Raw genomic sequence first — 27451 nt, 5'->3', positions numbered from 1 at the left:
CTCTTCCATTCGTGCCACATGGCCTGCCCACCTAAGTCTTCTTGATTTAATTATTCTAATAATATCTGGACATGAATACAAATTATGTAGTTCTAAATTATGTAACCTTCTCCACTCACCTGTCTCCTCATCCCTTTTAGGTCCAAAGATTTTCCTAAGGATCTTATTTTCAAATACTCTCAATTTATGTTCCTCTTTCAATGTAAGGGACCAAGTTTCACATCCATATAATACTACAGGCAAAATTACTGTTTTGTATATTTTAACTTTTAGTTTCTTAGATATTAAACGAGAAGACAGAAGTTTATGAAGAGAGAAGTAACATGCATTTCCTGAATTAAGCCTGATTTTTATTTCCTCTTTAATATAATTTTCATTTAATATTACTCCTAAGTATTTGAATTTGGAAACTGGTTCAAACGAGTTGTTATCAATAATTAGATTTTGATGATTACCTAACACTTGGTTTCGGCCTGTAAGCATATATTTAGTTTTCTCTTTGTTAACTTCCAAACCTATCTCTTTAGCAGTTTTGAAAAATATTTTAGCATTATTCTTAATTGTATTTATATAAGTCTACATCATCTGCATATGCTAACAACTGAGTCACACCATTTAATTTTAGTCCTTCGTTAGTTAAAATGGTCAATAAAACCTTAAATTTAATTTAAAAGCTACACTTAATTACACAAAAGAAACATTTCCTTTCTATAGTACATTTATGTAGTTATCAGAGTAATAAGTTATTCCTATATAAAGGAGTCTATTTTTGCTCCTCAAATATTAACAGCAGATTTAAACAATTTTTTGTGATTTCACAACTCTCAGGACAATTTAGACTTCATAAAGTGTCACTCTAAATTTCATGCTTAAAAGTTTATTTTGCAATTTGCAGTTCATTTCGCATCATTTTGTGACAAAACATGGTAGAAAAATGCACCTTACATCTTTCAAAAACATGAAAAATGAACATTACATTGCGTTCTTTCACACTTCGTTTCAGTCAAAAATTAAATATGCATGCCTCTAAAAATAAATAATTTTCATTAATTGTGTACCAACATTGTGGAGAAAGAGTGGACTTTGTGTGATCAAATGGCAGCTACTTTAATTTTCTGATTATCTCATGTGTGAATACAAGGATATTTGCAACAAGACTGGTAAACTGATGCGGCATATTTGCATTGGAATTCTTATACGTGGCCTGTCTAAAAAGGATCTGACTTTACGCCGGGAAAAGACAGTCACTTGGCTGCAGGCACGGTTGGTCCTATAGAGCACAGGAGCAGCGAACCCCCAGGAATATACGGTAATCACCTCGAGAATGAACAATAAACAATATATTTACCTTTTCACAATATTTCGCTAAAATTGTTACACAATAAGTCATGTATTTGTGTCCTTAACACAGCAAACTCTTTTCCTGAGAAGGAAAACAGCGAGTTGGCCATCCTGGTGCAGTCCCTCAGCTGAATCCCCACATGAAAGCTCGTGCAATTGTGAAAGCTTCGTGCGGTAGCAGAAGCTCGATGTGGGAATAGTGCAAAATACATGAAAGAGGATACTGCCAAACCTCAGCCGTATCAGGCATATGGGCATGCACAGTTTGTGCTCTTGCAGAAGCACAAGGCACCGTTCTCACTGCTTCCTCCCTTCTAGTGTTGCCCTGTGCGATTCAAGTTTGAAACGCACACATTACATATTCAATCTTCTCTTTGTATCATTTTTGCACCGAACTTCTTGGAATAAATGCAAGATTGTGGCAGAGAAGGATGAGTAGAAATGAAAAAAAGCTGGAATTAGATGCGATGAATTAAAATAAAAGAGATACATTGCCAAAATAGCTCATGCATGAATTCAGAGGTTTTGTCCTTAGAGGTTGAAACACTTAGGGTTCGCGAAAGTGAAGGAATGGCACGAAGACGTGACTCACTGTCACTCGGGGTCAAACTGTCAGTGTCTCAAGTTTGTTAGTTTTTGAAGTGTTTGGATTCTTGTTGGAAAGTATTAGATGATGCTGTGAGTGAAGCGAGGGATGGAGTACGTTACATCCATTGATTCAGTGCAGGTGTTGCTGTCGGAAAGATAATTGGTTCAAAATAATATTGATTGAACCCTAAAGAAAGTCATTGAAGTATTAGTGTGAATTAACACTCTTCTCTACCTTTACCTGATTCATGATTCTTTACTCATCTGTGGACTTCATGTCCATGTTATCCACAAAGACAGTCAATTAAATGTTTTATAAACTAAATTCGACTTTAGTTCTTCTTGTATCAGTGTGACAACAAAAAAATGTGGAGTTATACCTGCAATCTGTTCAATATGTATTGGGGTGTCCTAAAGACCACAGAACAAGATGATAGTGCTTTGAAGATGAGATATTTTCCTTGCACTTTCACAGTGGTCAATATTTCTAATAAAATCCAACATTACTTACAAAAATAAAGGACACCCTAATATCAAATGTCTTACAATGACACTGTTTAATGTTCGAATTTTACAGGAACACTCCAACTGAAGAAGGTGAAGATGATGAGGTTATCGTAACTGATTATGCAACACATCAACAAAGGTTCAATATTCTCTCCCCACCATCTCATTCTAAGGTAAATCTATATGATATTAACTACATATGCCATTTGAAAAATTAAAAACACTTGCACTGAGTTTCTATTTAAAGTGTAAAAGAGATTGTAATTACACAGCATCTTTTTATATTTTTCTACTTTTCAAACTTAAAATCATACAAAGTAGGCCTATGTTGTGTTGAAACTTTGTACAATCAGCCAAATTTGAATGTAATAGTTCATTTCACTGTACAGGTTACAACAACAGCTATTTTATTAGAGATGATATATTTCTTGAATGAGTCTTTTCATTCCTATTCATGAAGGTGAAGACCTCTTGGAATAGAATGCTGTTAAAAATTATGTAATATCTAATTCACTGATATAGTTCAAGTTAATACTGTATATTCTCTACCAGCTTGTAATGATAAATTAATTTCTTTCTAAGGTATTTTTCACATCACCGTATGAGTATCCTGAGAAGAAATTAGGTTACCTTTCATTCCAATATAATATCAATGATGACAATATGTATGCATTTGAGTATTCAATAATATCAACAATTAGCACTCCTTCAGTTAGGCAGTTATCACTTTATCAACGGAAATGTCTCTATCACGATGAACAGACACTGGAAACAAGCAACTTTTACTCGACTGTCAGCTGCAAACTTCAGTGCAAATATGAAAGAATAATGGAAATTTGTGGATGCTATCCTTACTTCTTGTATAATTCAGGTATGTCAACAATAAACCAGTTGTGGAACACAAAGGAAATGATTAAGCGACAAATAATTACTGTAGTACTGTTAGTAGGAATTTCAATACTATTAACTGTCAACATCAGGGCTAATCAGGACTAGGGCTACAGTTGAAAGAGGAACCCAAACCAACGTGCAACAGTGGCAGATGGTGGTTCAGAATTAGGTGAAGAGCTAGAAGAAAATGGGGTAATAAAAGAAAATTAGATCAATAGTACACATACTTACTAGAAAATGTGGTTTCCAACAAAACATACACTAAAATGTTTCTTCCTACTAGTCCTTCACCTAATTCAGAGCTACCAACTGCCACTGATTCTCTATGTGGAATAAAAATAGAGACTCGTGATAACCACTAAGCAATTGGGGAGGCTAAATCTGACAATGTGAGTAGTTGGACTTGCCAAATAATGGGCAACAGGTACTTAAAACAATTACTACAAAAATCAAATTGGGTCTCAGTGATTTGGTCCATTTCTATTTTGGTTATTGGTTATCTTTTTTACCTCTTAGGTTAATTGCAACTATGAGGATGAATGATGAACAAATTAAATGGATGATAGAACACAATGAAACAGTCCATGCTGTGTCCAGGATTAAACCTGGAATCTCGGGTATCAAAGCTCGTTATGCTGGCAATTTCACCATGATAGTCAGCTCAATGATTTGTTCCATTGCACTTCAAAACTAACCTAGATTTTCTATGAAGTTGTATATTTATCGTCATGCATATAAAGACAACTAAACCAAACTACATAGTACACTAACCCTTCAAGAGCCAATGCCTGCCAAACATTGATTCCGATGGATTTTGAAACCAGTCTGCTACTATTGCTCCCCAGTTGTCCACGTGATGCTGGATCAGCATCAAAACTTTGGATTTACCACCAAGAATTGAATCAGGAACCTCTCACACCAAAAGCAAGAGTGTTAATCATTCAGCTACATGGGAGCTCCACTGTATACTTAATATTTTGTGACTGATGTAGTGGAGCATACACAAACTGTAATTAACTTTTTAAATCATGTTATAGATTACTTCATGCATGACCAAACTATGATCCATAAACCACACTGACATTTAAAGTGTATTTCATGAAAATAGATAGGGTACTTTAAAACTAGTAACAATGTGAATCCACTTGATCATCTGGTATCTGATTATAATATCTCTAATTTTATTCTCTATTATCTGACATTTATTTCCTGTGGGATTTAACCTAACATTTCCCAAGGGAAATAAACATCATTAAAATGTCTGATTTCTGGGATGTTTCCTTGGTTCATTAACCTTTTAACTGGGTATGACGTAATACTCCATTCTGGCTCTACTGATTTATAATGGGCATGATGGGATACTACGTTCTCATGTTCTTACTGCTGATATCTGTTGTGTATGACGAGATACTTCGTAAAATTACTTTCTGCTTTGTTTCACCAGATGGCTCTGACTTCCAGACTGTTGTAACCGTTAGAGTTAGCGGGAAGCAACGAACACAGCCCGACGTTCAGTTCTATCGCGTATGCAATAATGGCTCAGGCAAATCGGAAGTAGTGTTGCCCACGGGACGAGATGGGACGAGACGGGACAGGCTTTTAAAAATTCGAGACAAGACGAGATTGACCATGTGCCATAAGACAAACTAATATTTTCGAGACGAGACAGGCCAAAGTCTCGTCTCGTGGCCAACACTAATCGGAAGCGACGGCGTGTTTTTCCTGCTGAGGAAATCCGAGATATATTGGATTGTGACGACAAATCGGAAGAGTTTTCGGGTGAATCTAGTAATGATGGCTGGTGCAGTTCAGATAACGATTATTCCAGCAGTGAGGCGCATCCTGAAAGTGGGACAGACAATGAAGAAGAGGAAGAATTGGAACCTGCATCAAAGAGTTTCGTAAGTAACGGAGGAGTTAGACCAAAGTTTCCATTTGTTGCAGTAAGTGGTTTGCATGCTCAATTTGATGATGAAAAAGACGTTGTAGAGTACTTTGACACATTTATAGGCAGTGATATGTGTCAGTTGATTGCCGAGCAAACAAATACGTATGCGAGTCAGTTTTTGTTGGCGCATCCCAACTTGAAGGCTCGGTCTCGAGCAAGAGACTGGGTTGATACAAATAAAGATGAAATAAGAACTCTGATTGGTTTGTTGCTATTGCAAGGAATTGTTCACAAACCAGAGAATGGCATGTATTTTTCTAAACGTGTTTCTATTATTACACCATATTTTCTAGAAATTATAAGTAAAAAGAGATTTCATTTGCTTCTGAAGTTCCTCCATTTTGCTGATAATTCTAAACTTGATCCCCTTATGCACAACAAAAAGCTGTACAAGATTCATCCTATTCTTGACCATGTAAAGACAAAATTTTCATCTGTATACACTCCTGAACAAAACATATGTGTCGATGAATCGCTTCTTCTCTGGAAAGGGCGACTGGGATGGAAGCAATACATCCCTTCAAAAAGAAGTCGCTTTGGAATGAAAGGGTACAAGCTCTGTGAAAGCAACTCAGGATATGTGTGGAATTTCGTAGTGTACACTGGAAAGGACACTGATTATGGACAAAGACATCCTGGTGAACAAACTTCTTAACGAATTGTGTTGGAACTTGCCAATAACTTGCTGGACAAGGGATATTGCCTGTACCTGGACAACTGGTACACCAGTCCCAAACTAATTGACACATTATGTGCTCGAAACACTGATGTTGTTGGGACAATGAGAACCAACAGAAAGGAGTTCCCTCTGTCAGTGAGGAGTGCCAGATTGAAAAAAGGAGAAACGGAGGCAGCATTTCGAGGTAAACAGATGATCATGAAATGGAAAGACAAGCGGGATGTTACACTGGTCAGCACATTTCATGATGACAGCATGGAAAATGTAACATCAAGAAAAGGAATTGTACAGAAACCATCTGTTCTACTTGATTATAACAAAAACATGGGAGGCGTAGATAAAAATGATGGTCAAATTGGCATCTACACAATGGCTAGAGAGCGTTTGAAGAAATATTATCAGAAGATGTTCCGCTATTTACTTGATCTTGTGTGCCTGAATGCCTTTATATTATACAAGAAAAATGGTGGACAATTGTGTAGGCTTGATTTTCTCATGGTATTAGCTGAAAACTTATCCTCATCTGGTGGGGTACAGAAGTCTGCCAGCAGGGGCCGTCCGTCTAGAAGTCCAGCACCAAGTCGACTCATGCGACGATGTTTTCCAGACACGCTGCCTGCAACTTCTAAAAAGTACCCTACAAGAAGATGTGTTGTATGTTGGAGCAATGGAAAAAGAAAGGAAACATCGTATTGGTGCCCTGACTGTGAAAAAGCTCTGTGCGTTGTGCCATGTTTTCATGCATATCACACTGACAAAAGTTTAAAACTATGAACTATTTTAGGTGTAACTATTGTATTTGAAAGCATTGTAATTGTAAACATTGTAGTTGTAAACATTGTAACTTTATAATTGTAAACAATATATTTGTGAACATTTCATTTGAAATCTCGACATTGTAAAAACATAGATGATTTTAAACCGAACTAAATATAAACATTCCTTTTGTAAACATTGTAATTGTAATCATTGTAGTTGTAAATCTCGCATATTGTAAAAAGTACAACAAGGACCAATAAAAGAATAAACAATACCTAAATGGTATGCCATAGAGCACAGAAATATTAACTAAAATATTGGTTTACGAAATTCATCAATTTATCAACAAAAATTCCCAGGGCAGATTGGGCTTTCGATGAGGAAATTACCCAGTTAAGAGGTTAAATAGTAAACAGTCAGGATTAACAATTTCATGAATACATATAATATTAATTTTTAGTTATTATTTTCCAGGAAAATATTCAGAATGCTCACTTAAAGGACTTGCATGTTTCGCTAAGCAAGAAGGTAAGCTCATACATTACTGTCAAAATTATTGAAAAGCAGTTTATACTGGTATAAAGAAAGTTTCATTTGTCAGGATGTCCAAAATGTCATACAACCAAGACTTTCAACGTTAGGTGGCAGAGCAGCCTACGGCTGAACCTCGCCCACTAAATAAAGGAATTATTATTATTATTATAATATAACTTTTGTACCAAAATCAATAGACATATGAACGTTGCACTGAGATACCATCCCCCGCATCACACCTCACTTTGAGCACTGGTTGTACATTTCTTAACTTTTTATTCCATTTCTAAATTTCATCCATTCTTAAGGGACAATATAAGTTAAATTACTGTAACTTCATTATTAACATAATCCATTCTAAATGCATATTTTAATTCATTGTATACATAATATAAATTTTTCATACAAATTTGAAGATAATAAAGAGTAGAAATAATTCTTTGCTGTTTTGGAAATTAATTTTAAAACCTAAACTTTTGTAAATGAAAAACTATAATACTCATACATGTGACTCTGAATGTAACAGTCTTCATTTAGAAATGAATAATATTGCAGTTATGTATTTTTATCTTCCAGAATTGATGTTACAAAATGACCATGAAGAATGCTACTGTCATGAAACATGTGATAAGCATTTTGTTGATTCTTTCCAGATATTTCAAGGACGGTAAGTTTCCAAGTAGTTTTATTTTTCACTAGTTATTTCCTGGACACCCTGTAGTTTTTAGGGGGAAAAAAATATTATCAGTGTTTCCTCTTTAAACCAGAAACAGCAAACCAAATTTTATTTGGAAATGCTGAACTGATATACGAGAGAATGATGCCATACTTTAAAGTGGCAACTGTTTTACAGAGAGCAATTGCATAGCTTGGTTTTTGAAACAAAGTCTATTATCCCTGAAGCTTTCCTGGTGGCAAATATTGAAGAGGTTTTCTCAGGCAATCAACCAGGTGATTTCCAGATGGGCTTCCGAGCTTTGAAGAGCTAACGTCACTCTCATCTTCAGGGATTGAAGTGCAGAGATAATTCAGGTTGAAGTTAACACCCTGAAGTAACTTCACCCTGACTTATCTCTGCACTTCAATCCCTGAAGATGAGAGTGACGTTAGCTCTTGAAAGCTCGGAAGCCCATTCGGAAATCACCTGGCTGATTGCCTGAGAAAACCTCTTCAAAAGTCTATTATCATCACAATGCAATATCGTTACAGAACTCAGTATGGAATAAGATCCACCTTCAGAAAATGCTAAGGCCAAAATTGTTGTACAAAATAAATATTTACACTGCAAATGTTGGGCCATACTTGGAGAGTAAGTGACTATCATTTGAACATCTTACATGCCATATAGAGAAGTTGCTTAGCATTCTGCAGTGCTGACGCCATAGTGAATTTTAAAAAAACTTTAAATTTATCATTGTACACATTGTAAGCTTCTAGCTTAAAAATTACAAGCCATGAAATCCTTTAGAATATTTTTTAATTGCATTGAAGAGACTTGAAATAATAAATAAATACTACACTTTAAGCAAGAGCCAAAATGATACATGTTACTTACATGTTGCTTTCTTCATGTTCTTAGGATTTTAGCAGCCAACGTTATTTCTTACATGATGGTTAATTTTCCAAGGATTAGATACAAACGGGATACTCTGTTTGGCGATACAGAAATGCTGGGTAAGTCTTGTATATGATTAACACCAACCATGGATTCTTGATAGCTTGGACTAATTGGTGTATACAGTGCATATCAGCCATGTTTTCTTTAATTTTATGATCATGTTTATGTGAATCCATGACATTTGCATTTAACATAAATATCGCTTATAAAGTTGAAGAAAGCTTAATGTGAATTCATCATTCTGTTTCTTTTTAAAAAAATGTGTGTAAATTCAGACTATATTTTCCATGTGTGTCTGTTTATGAGCTAGATGAACGTCAAATATACAAGAGTGATTCAAAAAATAAGGTAACAAGAGCTCTCACGGGTATCATATTCCTCCTGATCTTCAAATTTCCCACCAGGCTCGCAGCAGAAAAGCACAGCTCTATCCCACAGCCATTAGATTATGCATATGTTGCATCAGACCCTCGCAATATCAGTTGGAAGATGGCTGCGCTCACAGAAACATGGTCAAGCATGGAAGTGCGTAGTGTGATCAAGTTTTTGCATCTAAATGTCACGTCACCAGCACAAATTCATCATCAACTGATTGAGGTGTACAGTGATAATGTAATGTCACGGAAACAGGTGTGGGTTTGGTGTGCTGAGTTCGATAACAGCAGGACAGATGTGCAAGATGAGCAACAATCTGGTCAGCCAAGCACGTCCACAGATGACAATTTATGCCATATTGAAGGTCTTGATTCAAGACGATCGTTGCATTCAACCTAGCGATATTGCTAAGGAACTCAACATCTCAGTGGGGAGTGTGCACAAGATCGTTCGTGAGCAACTGCACTAACGAAAGACATGTTCACACTGTGTGCCAATGCAACTCACAGAAGGCCAAAAAGCCACTAGGATGGGATTGTCTCTCATGCACTTGTTGCGGTTTCATGAGGAAAGAGAGCCGTTCCTGCACCGTATCATTACAGGGTATGAAATGTGGGTGCATCATGTCACACCGGAGACAAAGGAAGCATCTATGTCATGGAAACACACATGGTCCCCACCTTTCAAGAAATTCAGAAACATCTCCATCTGCAAAGATAATGTCATGACGTGGCTTCAGGGACTTGATACAGATGTCTTCTATGCTGGCATTGATACCTTGGTGTACTGTTGGACAAACGTTTGGACAAATATGGTGTGACTATGCTGAAAAGTAATGTGCATCAGTGCCATACTACTGTGTATCAGTATATCTGCCTGTGGAATAAAGTTTGTCCATGAGAGCTCTTGTTACCTCATTTTTTGAATCATCTCGTACTTATTATTATTATCATCATTATTATTATTATTATTATTATTATTATTTTTGGATTGTTTTATAGTAGAATGTTATTTCATGTTTGCAAAAATCACTAATTTCTTTTCAGTTTCATTCGGAAGTACAGCTAGTTTTTTCTTTGGTGGAAGCATTCTGTCCATAATTGAACTCATTTATTTATTCACTGTTCGAGGCATACGTTACATCAAAATGGACATTATGAGAAGAACATGTGTCACAAAATCTGAAAATATAATGCCATCTTGGAAAAAACAAAGAGAGGTGTTTCTCAACAGATTTCAAAGAATGCAGAATAAGAAACAGAGATTGATAGGATACAGTAACAGACCTTGGATGGATTGGACTAATTATCATGTTGACTTTGCAACTGCAAGAAATATGAAACTTTATGGAAAATCCAGGTTAGTTTTTATGTAAAGCTGAACAAATAATTGAAATTCTGTTTGATTTTCTAGCAGGGATGGAATAGATTAATTAGTACTCTTCTGGCAATTGATATAGGTGAGTAAAACTAACACTATTTTTACTGATCAGATATTTCTATGAATATTGTACAAATATATTCGGGGCAGCTTGTCCCTGCTAAATTACGTCCATGAATAGTGCCAGACACTTTTCCCCCCAAATATTTAAATAAAGCAAACAGTTAAATAATGAAAATAGCCATGCAATTTAAAGATAACAGAGTGGTTTATAACCAACAGGGACTTACATTAAATACGTAAATACTTCATGTTTATGAAAAAGGTGATTGTGGGTGCCAAATTAAAGAATACAAGGGAATAAAATCCATGCTATAATCCCTATTAGTCTCGAAATTTGTCCACAAATGCAAGCAATATCATTCTATTGTACTTACCATGATTATTAATCAATACCGACGTAATATTCATAAAGTTATATTTTTGACAACTTACACAGTATTATTGTATGATACATTCATGTAAAAAGTAAATAATTTTAAATGGTTTTCTGTTGAATACATAGAAGCAAAGTATTCATCAAATTTAAAATTGAGCTTGAATAAGGAACAGTGACATGTTCTAAAAAAAAATAATGATTGAATAAAAAAAAATCAGGAAGCAAAGTGCATACGTAGAAAGAGGAAAATGCTGTTTCATGATATTTTCTACTTTTCAGAACACCACACCACATTCAAGGTCTTCCAATCCAACAAAAAAAGTCTCCCGTTCTCCTATTTTATGCATTGTGTAATTCACTGAATGAATATCTAGTGCATTCCTCGCTGCATGCTGTAAAATATTTGGGGAAACATGTACCAAGATGGTGTGACAGGTAAAAATAATATTGGTATTACCTGAATATCAGGCACCAAAACAAAACACTATAAAATGTATTTCTGTTAGTGGCCCCACTTACTGATCAGGCTGTACTGACTCGGGGCCTATAGTTTATTTACACTGATTTATGAGTAAATTTTTCATTAATTGTGTCAATCTCATTTCTATGAATAGTCTATAAGTAGGGTTTACTCCCTCCTGAAAAAACTGTTAAGCTTAATTATAAACTTGTTGTTATTATCGTATTCTTATTATTTATTAAATTATGAGTCATGCAAATGATACAGCATAAACAAAAAATTAAATATGATCTCCCATTTTCAAAAAGTATTAATTATTATAATCTCAGTATGACTTAAATCAGGGATTGACAAATCGTCGACCGCGAGCTACCGGTAGCTCGTGGGGTCATTTCCAGTAGCTCATGAGAGGTTTGGCTAGAACAAACTGCAGATAAGAGAGGCAATATTTGGGTGAAACTTGGGCAGAAAGATCTGTTTTTGCCGATGGACATCTGGAGAACTCGTTCCAATATCCGTGACAACCTACCCTAACAAATATTGTGGATGAAAATGACTGTCATCGTTCTCATTAACATGGTAAGAATGACAATGATATGGGGCAAGTTTTTAAATTTTACTCTGTCTGTAAGAAAAGTATTTACATGATTTGAACTCTCTGTACGTTGCACAAAAATTAAAAATAATAATTTGATGTGATTTGTTTCGATTTTTGTTATTTAGCGTCGCCTTTCTGCCACTTTTGGCTAATGGCGACGATGGAGATAATTGATGATATTATGAAATTGATGAAGGGACACTCGCAAATAAAACACATGCTCATGCTAAGATTTGAACTCGAGGCCCCTGTCTTAGTGCTGTAAAAATAATTATATAATTTAAAGTTTTTATAAACCAACAAAGAATCATAAAAAAATCATTCCACACTTGGTAGCTCGTCATGTATTTTCAAATGAAGGAAGTAGCTCAATGGCTCAGTGAGTTTGGACTTAAATAGTGTTTCTCGTCCCTTATGATCAACTTTTGATGTTAGTTCTATGCCGAAGTTGAGGACTGCCAGAAGTATTAAAGAACCAATCTTATTGAGAACAATTTCTTTCATCACCAACCAGTCATAAACATGAATTTAAATTCTAGTCAATTGATTTGCTTTATTTTACTTCGCTTTTTGTGCCACTTTTGGCTAATTTGTGAAGATGGGGATGAGTGATAATATGATGATGAATGGGCACTCATAAATATCCATGCCCAGGCCATGATTCAAACCCAGGACCCCTGGTGTCGTAGTGCGATGTGCTAACCACTCACCACAGGAGTCGGCTTAAATTCTAGTTGCAGGTTCGTTTTACTACATGTACGCTTCTATTAATTGCTCTACAAATAACGGATCACACACAAAGCAATACAACTTGGGACGCGAGCTAAAAATTTAGATTTTGTTTTCAAGCTAACTCCTAGATTCTTATAAAATGGGACAAATAGAGGTTTTTTAATAACATCAAAGGGACGACCAGGACATGTCTCTGAAATGGGACTATCCCGGTCAAAATGGGATGTATGGTCACCCTATCTACAACCTCTGACAATAAAGTTCGGTGAATGATCCTGAATATCGAAAGTAGACGAATTCTTAATGAAACCTACCTTACTGTCCTTCGAAGTAGTCCCCTCCCATGGCTATGCACTGTTGAGAACGGCTGTACATGTCCTGGAAACTATTAGAAAAGTCTTCTTTCGGGATGGTGTTCAAGACCCTCGTCACGTTCCGTTGGATGTCCGGAATATCCTCAAATCTCTGACCTTCAAAGCGATTTTGAGGCGTGGGAAGAGAAAGAAATCTGGAGGATTCAGATCCAAATTTCTTGCAATGCATTGCTACAGAGGATGAGAGCTGGTATGTGAGGTACGACCCTGAAACGAAACGCCAAAGCATGGAATGGCGTTCTCCCGCATCACCCCGTCGGAAGAAGGTCAAGGCGTAAAAATCATGCATCAAGACGATGCTTATCACTTTCTTTGACAGTGATGGCATGATCCACAAGGAATTCCTGCCGGAGGGAACAACAATTTTTCCGCCTTGGCCTTCTTCCGACGGGGTGATGCAGGAGAATGCCATTCCATGCTTTGGCATTTCATTTCAGGGTCGTACCGCACACACCAGCTCTCATCCTCTGTAGCAATGCATTGCAAGAAATTTGGATCTGAATCCTCCAGATTTCTTTCTCTTCCCACGCCTCAAAATCGCTTTGAAAGGTCAGAGATTTGAGGATATTCCGGACATCCAACGGAACGTGACGAGGGTCTTGAACACCATCCCGAAAGAAGACTTTTCTAATAGTTTCCAGGACATGTACAGCCGTTCTCAACGGTGCATAGCCATGGGAGGGGACTACTTCGAAGGACAGTAAGGTAGGTTTCATTAACCATTTGCCCTACACATTATTTTCCCAAAAGTGGTCCATATTTTACACATTTTTTTTATTGTGTGTTTGTAATGTACCGATATCGATAATTAAGGAACAGTAATGAAATTCTATTTTTGGGGTCAAATAAAGTTACCAAACTATTCAAAAAACCTCCATAATTATTAACCCGAGTTAACTCGTACATACATGGAAAGTACAACAAATGTTTCAAAATAGCATATAAACTGTGGAAAATAAAATATCTTCACATTTTAATGTTGAATTCCAAAGAGACAGATCCAACGCATGAAAGAAAATCTTTTTATAATACTTTTTGCCACGCTTCGTTGGTGTGGCATACGAAGCAAGATGCTGATCAACACCACCCATTTTGTCGTTGTAATAAACCACCACTCGTGGTTTAATTTTTGCTTTGTGAAGTTGTGTTACAGTCATCATTTCAACAGAATGGATGGTTGACAACAATGTCACATCCTTCTTATCTTTCCATTTCATGACTGCCACTTTGCCGCATTGCAACCCTACTTCTTCACCTTTCTTCAATTTGGCTGTTCTTAGAGCCTGTGGTAGATCTTTCCTACTGTGTTTCAGTGTTCCAAATGCATCAGTCTTTTTCGAAATGAACAGATCTGCAAGTTGTGGTGAGTTATAATAATTGTCCATTGTCAAACAGTACCTGTTTCCCAACAAATCATATACCAAAGCAAAGATTTTGGAAGGCGACTGTACACCTCCACAACTATCTGTATCTGTCTCGTCAGTACACACACTGTCCACTGTTGTATCACTTTCACTCACATCCATTTCCTCCTCCTCCTCCTCTATAATGTTGTCTAAGCTTGTCGTCACTCATCTTGTCGTTCTTCACACGATGGAAAACACTAAAACATGAACAGAATGTATTCACAACACAAAAACGCTCTAAGTTTTGGCACTATACTCATACAACGACCACAAGTACCACTGGAAAGGTGACAACTACGTAGTGTCATGGGAATCCGGTAGATGCCAGCAAGCTATCTACACCTTCCATCTAGCGGCCAAAATGGGAATTAACACCTTTTAAAGCTCAAACGAGTCTGTCCGGTTAGGCAGAAAAGTGCACTGCAGTTGCACGATTTTAACGAGATAACTCGGGTAAATAATATGTAAAGCAAAAACAAATTCCGAGTTAACTCGGGTTAATCAGGCAAGTGGTTAAGAATTCATCTACTTTCGATATTTAGGATCATTCACCGAACTTTATTGTCAGAGGTTGTATAAGTTACTCCCACAACTATGTAATTTTGTTAGTATTCTCATAAGCATAAAATAAATTTCAAGCTAATTGAAGATAAATGTTCAGCATGTGGCTGAACTGTTCTTTGTCTTTGTGAGGACCTAGAATCATGAAGATAATTGGGGAATCACTTGAAAAGAAGAGGCAATAGAATATGGTTTAGGAAGCCAGATTAAATAGTGACAAATGAGTAAGATGACAATATGTCACACAATTGAAAGCCATTTGATAGCTCTTTGCCTACACAGGGTTGCTTTTCTGGTCACCAAAGGGACTTATTTAAAAGGTTCCACGTATCCAACAGGTGAAAGCACTCAATATGTGATTTCCTACTGGACAAAATAAGCAACCTCTTTGTAGTGTTTTATCCTATTAATGCAAGTTTTCCTGAATCTAGGGTGTTTTGGTTGCTCGCTTGGATCTGTTCCATATCTTCAGCCTTCTTCATTACCAAGTCCCTTTGGAATACCTACTACTACAGCTCAGTTGCTTATGAAACCCAAGAAAATGATCTGTCATGGAACACAACTTTACCAGCCATTCTTTGGTGTGGAGATTATGAACCATGGTCCAACATGTGAGTTGTAATTTGAGTATTTGATTTAAATCTACACAAGAAGCAGAGCTTGAAATGATTTCTGGCTGGCTGGCGATGGTAGTCCTATAGTGTAGTCTGCTAGAAGACATTTACTGCACTCAGGCGCTACACCAGGACCACCACCACCACATACTGTATTTCCTTTTGTTGTTTCTTTGCTGCCACTTGGCTGATCGCAATAAAGAGGATATTTGATGATTAGATGAAATTGATGAAGGGACACTAACAAATATCACCCAAGCCTAGGTCAAGACTCAAACATGAAAACTTCAGCAGCGAAACCAAAAGAAAACCAGTGAATGTGCTTAGTCTTGCACATTGTTATCAAGAACAGTAGAACTTCCATTCCACCAAATCATATATTTTTTAACAACATTCTAGAACACAGGCTAAAACAAAGCTTAAAATCCTTTTGCTTGATTTTCAATCTTAAACACATGTTTTAAATATTTTTTCCCTTGATCTTCAAAAATCATGTCACAAATGTTATAATTTGATAATAATTTCCTCCAGTAACATTTCTGAAATTAGTTGAACTTTGATTTAAATACACACAAAAATATAGTTCATCCAGAAGCTTTTGGTCAGGACATCAACCAGGTGAGTTCTGGAAAAGTTTTCAAGCTTTCAAGAGCTTACAGATCTCACCATGTTAATATCCTGAGAAAATCAAATAACATATCTATTCATTTTACTTGTTTACTATGTCTGTTGTTTTGCAGCTCCTGCAGTGACATTTTTATTAAATGTTCATTTGATGGACATCCCATTGATTGCTGCACGTATCTCGACAAACTACCTTCAGACAGAGATGGCTGTTTTGCAATGAACTCTCTACAAACAAGGTGAGGTTAAGGAAGCTTTCAGCCCTAAGAAGAAAAAAAAAGTTTTTTATGATAAGACCAGCTTTGTATTTTTTTTATTTTTATTATTGTCCTTGATATAAATATATGTAGTACTTGGGTAGCCACAAGAGTTTCCCATCGCCAATAAGATTCCCAGATGAAGGTAAAGGGAAGATCAGGCTCATTTGCAGATTTAAGGATAGCAGGAAGTCATGTAGTCTTCTGCTACAATGTGTCCTTAGCAGTGGCTGTCCCTCCATGGAACAGCAGGAACAGGCTGTTCCCTCCTACTTATCACCTTTTGAGCTATTTAAATTATTTATATTAACACAATAAGAACACTTCTTTCTCCCAAAATCAACATTTTCAAAAGTAACGCTGAAGAAAATCTTCCACTGTGGCTGGACGTTTGTTTACTTCACCTAAGACAGCCTCATCTTTCCACCCTCCACTTCAAAGCTGACGTCGAACATTTCCGACAACACGCGAAGGTAAACGATCCCCACGGTCCCAAAGAAGCTGAACTTTCTAGCTGTTCCCTCCGAGAGATATAGCGGATTTACTTTTCTTCGGTTTTTTTGCTATATGCTGAAGTTTAATTGTGTCATGATGATACTTTTGAGTGTAGTAAATCCATAATTTTCTAATCTCGTTATGAACTTCCATCTGACATTCATAACGAACTGGATAAATCTTCTACAGTCTAAGCGTTTGCTAAATGCCTTAAGTTACCTTGACTAAATGCTGCGAAATAGCTTATGAGGGAATAGCTCCAGTCCACCTGTTCCACCAGCTCCAAGACCAAAGTTTCAACACACGCAGCGGCAGAACAAGAAAGTGAATGTTGCGAGTGTTGTATGATCGACCAGCTGAAGACGAAAGCCTTAGTTCATTGAACTTTGCAGAAAAGACAGCAAACCAACACCTTTCCTAACTCAATTAAAAATTAAAACAAAATCATACGCAATGCATTTTCAAACGAGTTACTACAACTCTGTAAAATGATTAACTGGATATTCTTCCAGTTGTCGTCCCAGGTTCAATACCTGGTGGAGGCACATAGTGGTTTGGATCTCACTTTAAACTGTAGGTCCAGTACCAATTAGCTTTACTGTGCATAAAGTGGACTTAAAGCACGAAATTAATTAATCAATCAATCAATCTTCCAGTTGTCCTTGTTTGTTCCTGAGAAGGGAGTTTGGAACAGTTGGGTTTTGTCACATAAACAACTTCTAAAAATCTAGCGTACGTCTTGAAAAAACTCAGCCATCTGTATGCCATTATTGCATTGATGACATTTGAATTACAAGAACACTCAACTCTATGAAAAACAAACCAAAAAAAAACGTCAACTTAATCTACAAATAAAGAGATGAAACAAGTTTCGACAAAACATTACTTTTTTCCTCTTACCACTCATAAATTGCTCTTATTACATTTTTCTCTGTTGCACATCAACACTTTTGTTTTTAATGTTTTCTTTCTATCATATTTGCTTTACAATTATTATTGTAATTTTAATGTGCCTCATGTATGTCATTTCTGACAATTTGTAATATATGTATCGTATATTTATTTTGGTTCATTTTGAATTTTACTTGGTCTACTGCAGTGATCCAAAGTGGAGGGGCGATAGCTCACAAATTTGCTCTATTGATTTGCTTTATTTTACTTCGCCTTTTGTGCCACATTTGGCTAATTTGCGAAGATGGGGATGAGTGATATGATGAAATTGATGAATGGACACTCACAAAATCCATGCCCAGGCCGGGATTCGAACACGGGATCCCTGGCGTCGTAGCGCAATGTGCTAACCACTCCGCCATGGGAGCCAGCACAAATTTGCTCTACTAGTAATGCGAGTTTAAATGATGAATTTCGTATAACAGCCAACGTGATAAGAAATTGATACGTTCGTGTTTACCGAATATCATGTTTTACACGTTTTAAATTAATAATTATTTAACAGTAATGCGAAGAAGATGGAAGAAGAAATAGAATTCTAAGAGATTTAGTCGTTTAACAGAGGGGAAAATTCAGAAGAAGGGATATTAATTTTTACACAACTTGATAAGCACAATGACGAATATTTACGTGAATTGATCATGAAAATTTCTAGTAAAAAGTTACACAGAAAATGTCTCCTGTCAAACATGACTAATTGATATGTGAAATAGGGCACCAAAATAAATATCTCGCTTGAAAGGTGATATCTGCTTTATCAGAAGCTCTAAAGTAAAAACTTCAAACTTACCAGAAATCTTCAGACATGCTTGTAACTGAAATTCATCCTTCTGTCCTTCAACGCGAAATTTTCGAGTGAACTCACGACCTCCCTTGTTTGACACTTGTTCTAGATTCAAATTCGGACTAGATTTTTGGTTTATTTTTTCATCCAGACTTCAGACTTCTGGTAGAAAAACTTCGCACCAACAATTTCTCCACACTGTTCATCGCGACAAATGCACAACTACCGAAGAAGCTTCACTTCACTTTTCCATGGAAAACGAAGAGTCGTTTTATTGGTTCGGGGTTGCCAAACAATTTTGCCAAATTTTAAGAAATTTGTAGTTTACAAGTTCCTGTAGCGACTCTTGGTGAGTTTAGATGACGAGTTTTTAATTTATTTAACATCCGCCTTGAAAAGAAATTGGAGAACTTTGTCACATTATCAGGAATTTTTTCAAATGTGCTAATCAAAACATGTATTAAAATCTACATGATGTACTCCACATCATTGCAATCCAAATGTACTTTTCACTAAATTCAGAAAAATACAACGCATATAGCTACACGATAATTTTGCATGTAACAAGAATCTATAGCCGACTTCCGTGGCTAGCATACCGGATTACAAAGCCAGGGCTCCTGAGTATGTGTGTTCTTTGTGAGTGCCCCTCTATCAATTTCATTATACCATCATCACTCATCCTCATCGTCGTGATTACCGAAAAGTAGCAAAAAGCAACAATAAATAACGAAAATCATGCAAGAGTCTGTACTTTTTCAGTTAGCGACATTTTCTTTCCTCGTTGGAAATTGTGTTATTTATTGCTCTACTCTTGTCATAAATGAATAAGATTATGGAATACAGAATATTCTTTTTCAATGGGGGTTGCTTCTGGCAACTCTTCATTGTTTACCGTTCTCCGGAGAGAGGGCCAGTTTTGCCTAGGGGGTGGGTTTCGGACGACAAACCCTCCGTCCTCCCAGCCAGAGATCCCGCGTGTGTTATTCCCTCAGTTCCCTCGCCTTTTACTCCTCACGACCGCGCCTGAGAATGCTCTACGTCTCGTAAAGTGGGAGGACGGCGCCCCACCAGATTTCTCTCGAAGTTCCGTATTCCCCCGCACGGTGGCGTGCAAACTTTGCAACTGTCGCGGAAGAATGAATACAGAACCGACTAACCAACGATCTATAAGCAATGGAATATTTGCAATTCAGACAATGTAAAAGCTAACATATAAATGTTAATGTAATGTTTGTTCACTTGTGGTTGCACACGGCAGTGCGGCGTCCGTATCGTCCTTATGACCGGCCGCCCCTGATCTACTATATTATATTAAGACACCCAAGTGGGGTGGGGGGAGACAGGTGCAGGTGACCTGCTCCCCTGCCTGATTTAGCACCACAAGGCACTGGTCCTTAGAAGTTTAAGTTTGTGGATGTAAATTTGTGCTCTTTTATTGAACTTCGTGTTATGGAAAGGGTGAGTAAGAATGGCACTATCATACATTATGATGAAGAGCAGGTATTGAACCCTTCCCCCTTGCTAAACTGAATTCCAACATAGATCTTTATCTGAGCTGTCACCTGTACTAACATTATTTTTTTTAATACATAAAACGGTACAGACTCAACTGTGATATACTTCCAGTTGCATATTTTTAGAACAACTAAAGGCTAGTTACAATTAGGTAACCAGTTTATTTCACAATAATATGTTTACTGCAATAACAAGCAATTTTCACGACCACTAATGTTAAAACATGCATGCCAACATCACGGTTAAAAGTAGAGATGGACCTATATGCATTTTTTGCCAATACTGATAACTAGGGCTAGGATTTTGATGCAAATGCATCTTTCTTTTGGTAAGGCAGAAACGTTGCATAAGTAGATAGGAATGTGTCTTACACATAAGTGAATAAATTGGGATGCCTTTGTTAGGGCATTTTTATCATTTCTTAACCCTTTTTGGAGTAAAGGTCATTTTTTAAACTTTTTAAATAGTTTAAGTCATTTTTCGGCTTTTTAAAATTCATATTATGCATTTTTCTACATTTTGGTGAAAAAGGGGCATTTTACATGCAAATGTAATCCTTTGAAGGAGAGAGGTTCCCAACTCTTGTCTCATTGTTTTCAGAGCAGTTCTGAACGACTGTGTTTGAAGAAACAAAGAAATTCTGTGCAGTATTGTTGATACAAGCTGTTGTGTAACAATTCAGATCAAACAATGTGATTTCCCCCTTTATCAGTAAATACATTGTCGCCGAATGGATTATTATTCAAAAACAAGGGGTACAAAGTTTTGTGCTCTGTATCAGACATTTTGTCAGGGAAACAATTTGCACTCCATGGAATTGAAAGTGACTTAACAGCAATTGATATTGTTCATTTCAAGTAAAGTTCATTAGAAATCGAGAGAAGTTTTTCCATGTACAAGGCTCTCTTGTCTGACAACAGACATCATTCATTTTTTAAAAATTTACATATGATTTTCATTGTGTACTGCAACTCAGTACTTAAAGTGTAAAAGATGACAAAAAGTGAACTTTCTTACTTGTGCTACCATACGCAATGAACATGTGATAGATACTGTAACGTTAATTTGTAATTTGAATTTCTTTTCGTAGTTTATAAATTTGTTCTACAATCTTTCAGAATTTTTAGGTAATTTTTCTAAGTTTATAGGGCATTTTCTTGCATTTATTAGGTCATAAATGCATTTTTTGGCAATTTTGAGGTCATCAAAATCCTAGCCCTACTGATAACCATTTACACAATCTGATATAAAATTGTAAATGTTTTTTGAAGAAGATGAATGGTTCATTAATCTCCTTAATTAATGTATGTATGCAGGAAACTGCAGTGGGTTTTGCTTCAAAGAAGAAACTGCATATGTAGACATTTACTTTACAAAGCTATGTGAAAATACATAAAAATAACCAAAATGACAGAATTTTGCACTAAATTACAAGCTAGTTACAGATATATTGGATTGGTAAAAATATTGGCAAATTTACTGATAAACTGATATGCCTATTTCCATTCATACCAGTAGGGTACCATTTAATCTGTCTCCCTAATTAAAACTATTATTAATTACACTTTATCTGAAGACTTTTCTCTGCGATTTCTATTTTTAAAGAAAATACATTTCCCTTTTATTTCAGGTTAACTCTCCCCCTGCCATGGATAGTGAAGGGAAATGCAACTGTGATTGAGATTCATGGAAGATATTTTAGTAAGGAAGTTCCAGTTGTAAGTTCTTATTGTGTAATTTTTCAACATTACAAAAATAAAAATAGAATAGGCATCTTTTGATGTGTGGAAATTATAACTTGTAGCTATATCTTCTGATTTTAATACATTTTTCAACTCTTGAAAATGTGTGGGCTTGAGAAGATATATTGTAGAAAATGACATGGGTGTTCTTAGGTCAGGTTCTTATGTTTAAACTTTGTATGTACTTCCCTGTTATATTTTTAAACATGGCTAAATGTGTGTGTGTGTATATATATATATATATATATATATACAGATGGGGGACAAAATAATACGAACACCTTTGAATGTAGAGAAAATCTTTATTAATAAGGGGTTGGACCACCCTGTGACTGAAGTACACTTTGTATGCGACGTGGGATGGACGCATAGAGGTCATGCACAATGTTTAAGGGAATATGGAGCCATTCTTCCTCCAGAGCAGTCTCCAATTCCGAAGTGTGGCTGGAGGCGGACTTCGAGCACGAAGTTTGGACTCCAAATATCCCCACAAATGTTCTATAATGTTCAGGTCAGGAGACTGTGGGGGCCATTGAAGATGTCCTACTTCATCGTCATGTTCTTCAAACCATGTTTGGACAGACCCAGCAGTGTGGATAGGAGCGTTGTCGTCTTGAAAAAGCGGTTTGGTCCTCAGGAAATAAAGTCTGGACAAAAGGATGGAGATGATCCCCCAGAATGCTGCGATAGTGACTGGCATTGATCTTCCCATGCAGAAAAACAAGTGGTCCCACACCATGCCAAGATATCGCGCCCCATACCATAATGGACCCACCTCCATGCTTCACAGTCGGCAAGAGGCAGTCAGAATGAAATGCATCTCAAGGCGTTCTCCACACATAAACGCGCCCCGTGGTCTGAAATAACGTGAATGTTGATTCATCAGACCAGATGACTTGTTGCCACTGCTGTGGGGACCAACTTCTGTAAGCTCTGCACCATTGGCGCGCTTGACAGCATTACGTGATGTCACCAATGGCTTACGAATTGCCACTCGGCCATGAATGTTTGCAGCATGGAGTTCCCTTTTGACAGTTTTGGTTGAAATGGGGTCCTGAAGATGCCTGTTCATTTCAGATGTTATCTCGGATAACGATTGCTTGTGCTTTCGGGCCATTATGCGCTTCAACACCCTCCTATCCCGAGCAGCAAGCTTTGTCTTTCGTCCACTGTTGTGCTTTGAAGACGCCATCTTACCTTGTGTTGTGTACGCTGTCATAACGGCTGACACTGTGCTCCTTGCACACCCAACAAGCTTTGAGGTTTCAGTCACCGTGGCTCCAGCTGAACGTGCTCCAACAATCATGCCTCTTTGGAACTCTGTCAGGTCTGACATTGCAGTGTCTCTTGAGAGCGTATGATAGACGAATGCACCACCCATGACTGCTGTTGGCAAACTAATACCTTCCCCTTCACAGCCACTAGGTGGCAGACTTCAGTGCCAGGTGGTGCTGCTGTACTGCCGGTGTGAAATGTTGCATACTTTTTCACAGGTGTTCGTATTATTTTGTCCCCCATCTGTATATGTGTGTGCGTGCGTGCGTGCGTGCGTGCGTGCGTGCATGCGTGCGTGCGTGCGTGCGTGCGTGCGTGCGTTTGCAGATTGGTCGATACGGGGAACTGCATGTGTTTACACAGCTTTTTTATGGGGAACCAAATCGTTTCTGGGGAACTGACTGCGGTTCCCCGCAAAAAAAAAAAATGCCCAAAACCATTGCAAAATGACGTTATAATACCGTGGGAGAAGTTTTACATGAATATTTGATGTTCCCCAGAAAATCGATTTTCAACGAGTTGCCTGTGTTAACCGTGTGTAACTTTTAGTTCATATTCTGCTCTCCAGAGGTCTCTGGAAATGCTGCTTGGCGTGTGTCTCGGTATCAGATGTGTTTCGCTCCGCAGCACGGCCAGCTCCGTGTCCGCAGACGATGGATAGAGGGAATTTCCCTCGATGGAGAGATTTTTTTTCCAGATGGAAGAAAACTTGGAGGGGCAATGAAACAGTGTGAAAGGAAGTAATATTCCTCAAAATTCTGCTCCGCAACATCTGAGATGCTATTTCGCTTCATTACAGCTTTATCTGCGAATGTTCTGGCGATCCAGACAATTTTAAAATGCTTCAAATTGAGGGTTTTCTTTCGAATTTTGTGTGGGATTTCGTGGTTGTCACTTCGTCTGCTCTGCTCATGCCGCGTTATTAATCAGCTGGATTGCTTTTCTTAAAACTGGACACGAGATCCAAGAAAAGAAGAATAAAAGAAGGTAAGTTTTCTTTATTAATTTAGGTTTATTCTATTAACATTTGGTCACCTGTGTCTTTACATTTTAGTGCAGCTGAACTTGATTTGTTCGACAAGACTGAAAACAAGTAAATAAAAATTTACAAACATTCATAAATTTTTGTATGCCCTGCACATGTGTTGGAATATTCGATTTTAATAATACGGTTTAACACTCACAGGTGGCAAATTTTTTACAGCAGATGTTAATTTAAAAGAAAAACATTTGTTCTTCAGCAATACAGATTACAAGGTAACTTAAACAAATCACGTTAAAATATATAATTCGTGCTCGTGGATGAAAATTCCAGCAAAATTATTTGCTTTCTCAATATTGTAAGCAAACACACGATGTGAACATTGAAAAAGAAACGAAATTTCAGGGCTGTTTACCCACCGTACCCCCTCGAGAATTACGTTGAAATTTGTATTAATCGACAGATTTTGATGTTCTTATGTAATATACAATTAGTTCCAGCGTGCGGAAAACACAAATAACGGAGATATTCGATCACAAAGTATGACCCGCATAAGCAAAAACCTAGTGCTTAAATAGCGAAAGAACACGTTTATAATAACTATTGGCACCAAACTTAACAATCCTAAGCTAACTACGTAAAATTATAAATGGTTGTGAAATGTCGTTTTCGTTGCTAGATTCACTTGTACGAAACCTTCGAGCTGTACTTCACTGTAAAGTAACACGCTAAGGTAACAGACGCACTTTGCTTCACAATAACACATTTTCGCGAGTTAAAATCAAATGAAAACGTTCATAAACAACAAAATCTTCATATACCATGCGAAATATTTCACTTTCTCTATGGGATGAGAGGGTCAAGGGTACCAAATCATCTTTCACTTTTGCTTATAATTGCTGGTAACTATGTATGTTTAATTCCGAATTTATCATGGTCGACAGTATTTTGATTTCTAATTATGTATATATATACTTGAGTGTCTTGGTGATAACGTACTGTGTGTTTTCTGGAGAACAGTCTGTTTTCCTTCCGCATGTGATTGTGAGCAACCATTCATTTCCTGCCATTCAATTCATGTGCTTGAGGTGCTTTCCTTGTTAGGTTAGGAGGGTCAGGTTTAGGGCTCTTAGCATTAAAATAATGCATCTACTGCTTTGAACACCTGATAATATAATATCTTATCTGGAACACAAAAGCCCTTGAGCCTCCTATGAAAAAAATAAAAAAAAGAATTGTCCGACTCGACCAGAAACCAAGAACTCCTGCTCGCACAAGTTACATTTCAATCATAATTTCTCCAACAAATAATACTTAGCGAAGCTTTTAATTTTGATAATTAATTTGCCCAAGCTTCGAACTTGCTCCCACAATCATTTCTAGTATTCTAAAGCACTTAATAATGCTCCTATAAAAATTGCAAAAAAAATGATTAGGCATTCGGAACTGTTATCCTTTATGTGTTAAAGTTAGTAAAGTGTAAACAACACATAATTTTAATGGTTTACATCTTTTTCATAATTGCTATTTGTTTTGATGCCTGCTGTGTTCAATTGTAGGATTAGTCTTCCTTCGCAAATATTATACTTACGATTTTCCCTTATGCCAGGCAAACACTGGAATGCATGTATCCCATTAAAACTGGTAGATTTCAATAAATTCTATTACAGATTTTGTTGTGTTGTGGAACATATTCAAATATATGATGTTACGTAAAGACTTGTTCAGAGCTGTGTATCTTGCATCTAGTTGTCATGTGTCTATTCACACATTCAAAATCCTTATAAGCAGACAGTTGCAACTAGCACCCTGCACGAGCAAGCCTCTTTTTGTTCATACCAGGAGATAAATATGTTCGCTCTGCAATATGTCAGCCTTGAAAAGCAGAGTTTCTGCCCCTACAATGAAAAATGCTCAATCAGTTATGATTGTTACATTTATATTATCATGTGATGTACATATTAACAAATATTAAATACATTTAAAAATTGCTCTTGTTTTTGAAGGAAGAATATAAGTATGTCACACAGAATATAGGCATTTACAAAATACATATCATTTATTTTTGCACAAACATTGTTGAAAATAAAGGACAAAGTTAATGTTTCTATTATCAGTAGGATTTTGTGATATTTTATTTACCATCAATGATAGCACGCTTAATTATTTTTAATTAATTATTTTGAAGAGTGCATTTTCTTTAATTCTAAATGCAATACAAAATGCTTAGTATGAAAGTTTTTATTCACAATACTAAGCACATTGTTTTGATTTTGGTTGAGGATTGTAACATGTTGTTACATCCTACTTGTTTCCGTATAACAGGATACACTTCGTATTACTTTGCCATCTTACTCAGGAAGGTCATACACCTCCATAAATAAGGAAATGAGGGACAATATTTGGCAAATTGAACATTTATTTGACCACCCTGCCATATTATATGTTGGATGTGCATGTGAATCATGAATCGTTTAAAAAGCAGACTGTCTTATTCTAATATGAAATTTCAATTTTCTCTCTTATAGATTGCTGGACTCTAGTCCAGTACTCTGAAGATAACATTTTACAAATGTGTCCCATAGACTTGTAAAAAGACTGTATAGATGAACAAAATTAATAAAATGGCGAGACGGAAGAAAATACCCAGCAAAGATTTTAATGGTTGGATGTAAGTAACTTGATGATAAAAATCCTGCAGCAGGAAGAAATATGGTATATATTTAATATTCATTAAGATCACATAATGAAAATCGCCATCTTGTACATGTTGTATAAGTTTATGTGCCTAGTCATGTTGTTTAGAACAATGTTTATAATTTATGTAGATATTATAATTTCCATTATTATCAAACTACCATTTACATTGACTTAAAAAACATTTCAGTGCTAGACTTTTGTGAAACCTCCTGATATAAGTATGCTTTCCTCAGAGGTACCTACATAAATTTGATTTAGCACACAAGTGATCTGTACATAGACATAAAAGCTGTATATGTCACTACCTAGGTGCATTGTT

The 27451-nt window shown here is 36.6% G+C and overlaps 1 protein-coding gene across 1 annotated transcript in view; it reads left to right on the top strand.

Annotated features, from left to right (window-relative positions):
- Positions 1-27451, top strand: part of LOC145991834 (uncharacterized) — a 109101-nt gene that overhangs the window by 65713 nt on the left and 15937 nt on the right. The window contains exons 6-15 of the mRNA XM_083127879.1: positions 2507-2609; positions 3019-3307; positions 7188-7241; positions 7824-7914; positions 8827-8921; positions 10287-10599; positions 11339-11494; positions 15622-15801; positions 16545-16667; positions 22064-22151. Of these exons, the coding sequence (XP_082984005.1) occupies positions 2507-2609; positions 3019-3307; positions 7188-7241; positions 7824-7914; positions 8827-8921; positions 10287-10599; positions 11339-11494; positions 15622-15801; positions 16545-16667; positions 22064-22151 (1492 nt within the window). The remainder of the gene's footprint in view (positions 1-2506; positions 2610-3018; positions 3308-7187; positions 7242-7823; positions 7915-8826; positions 8922-10286; positions 10600-11338; positions 11495-15621; positions 15802-16544; positions 16668-22063; positions 22152-27451) is intronic.

Source organism: Lepisma saccharinum, chromosome 8, assembly GCF_977018435.1.
Source record: "Lepisma saccharinum chromosome 8, izLepSacc3.1, whole genome shotgun sequence".
Lineage (NCBI taxonomy): Eukaryota > Metazoa > Arthropoda > Insecta > Zygentoma > Lepismatidae > Lepisma > Lepisma saccharinum.
This window is presented reverse-complemented; position numbering and strand designations above follow the sequence as displayed.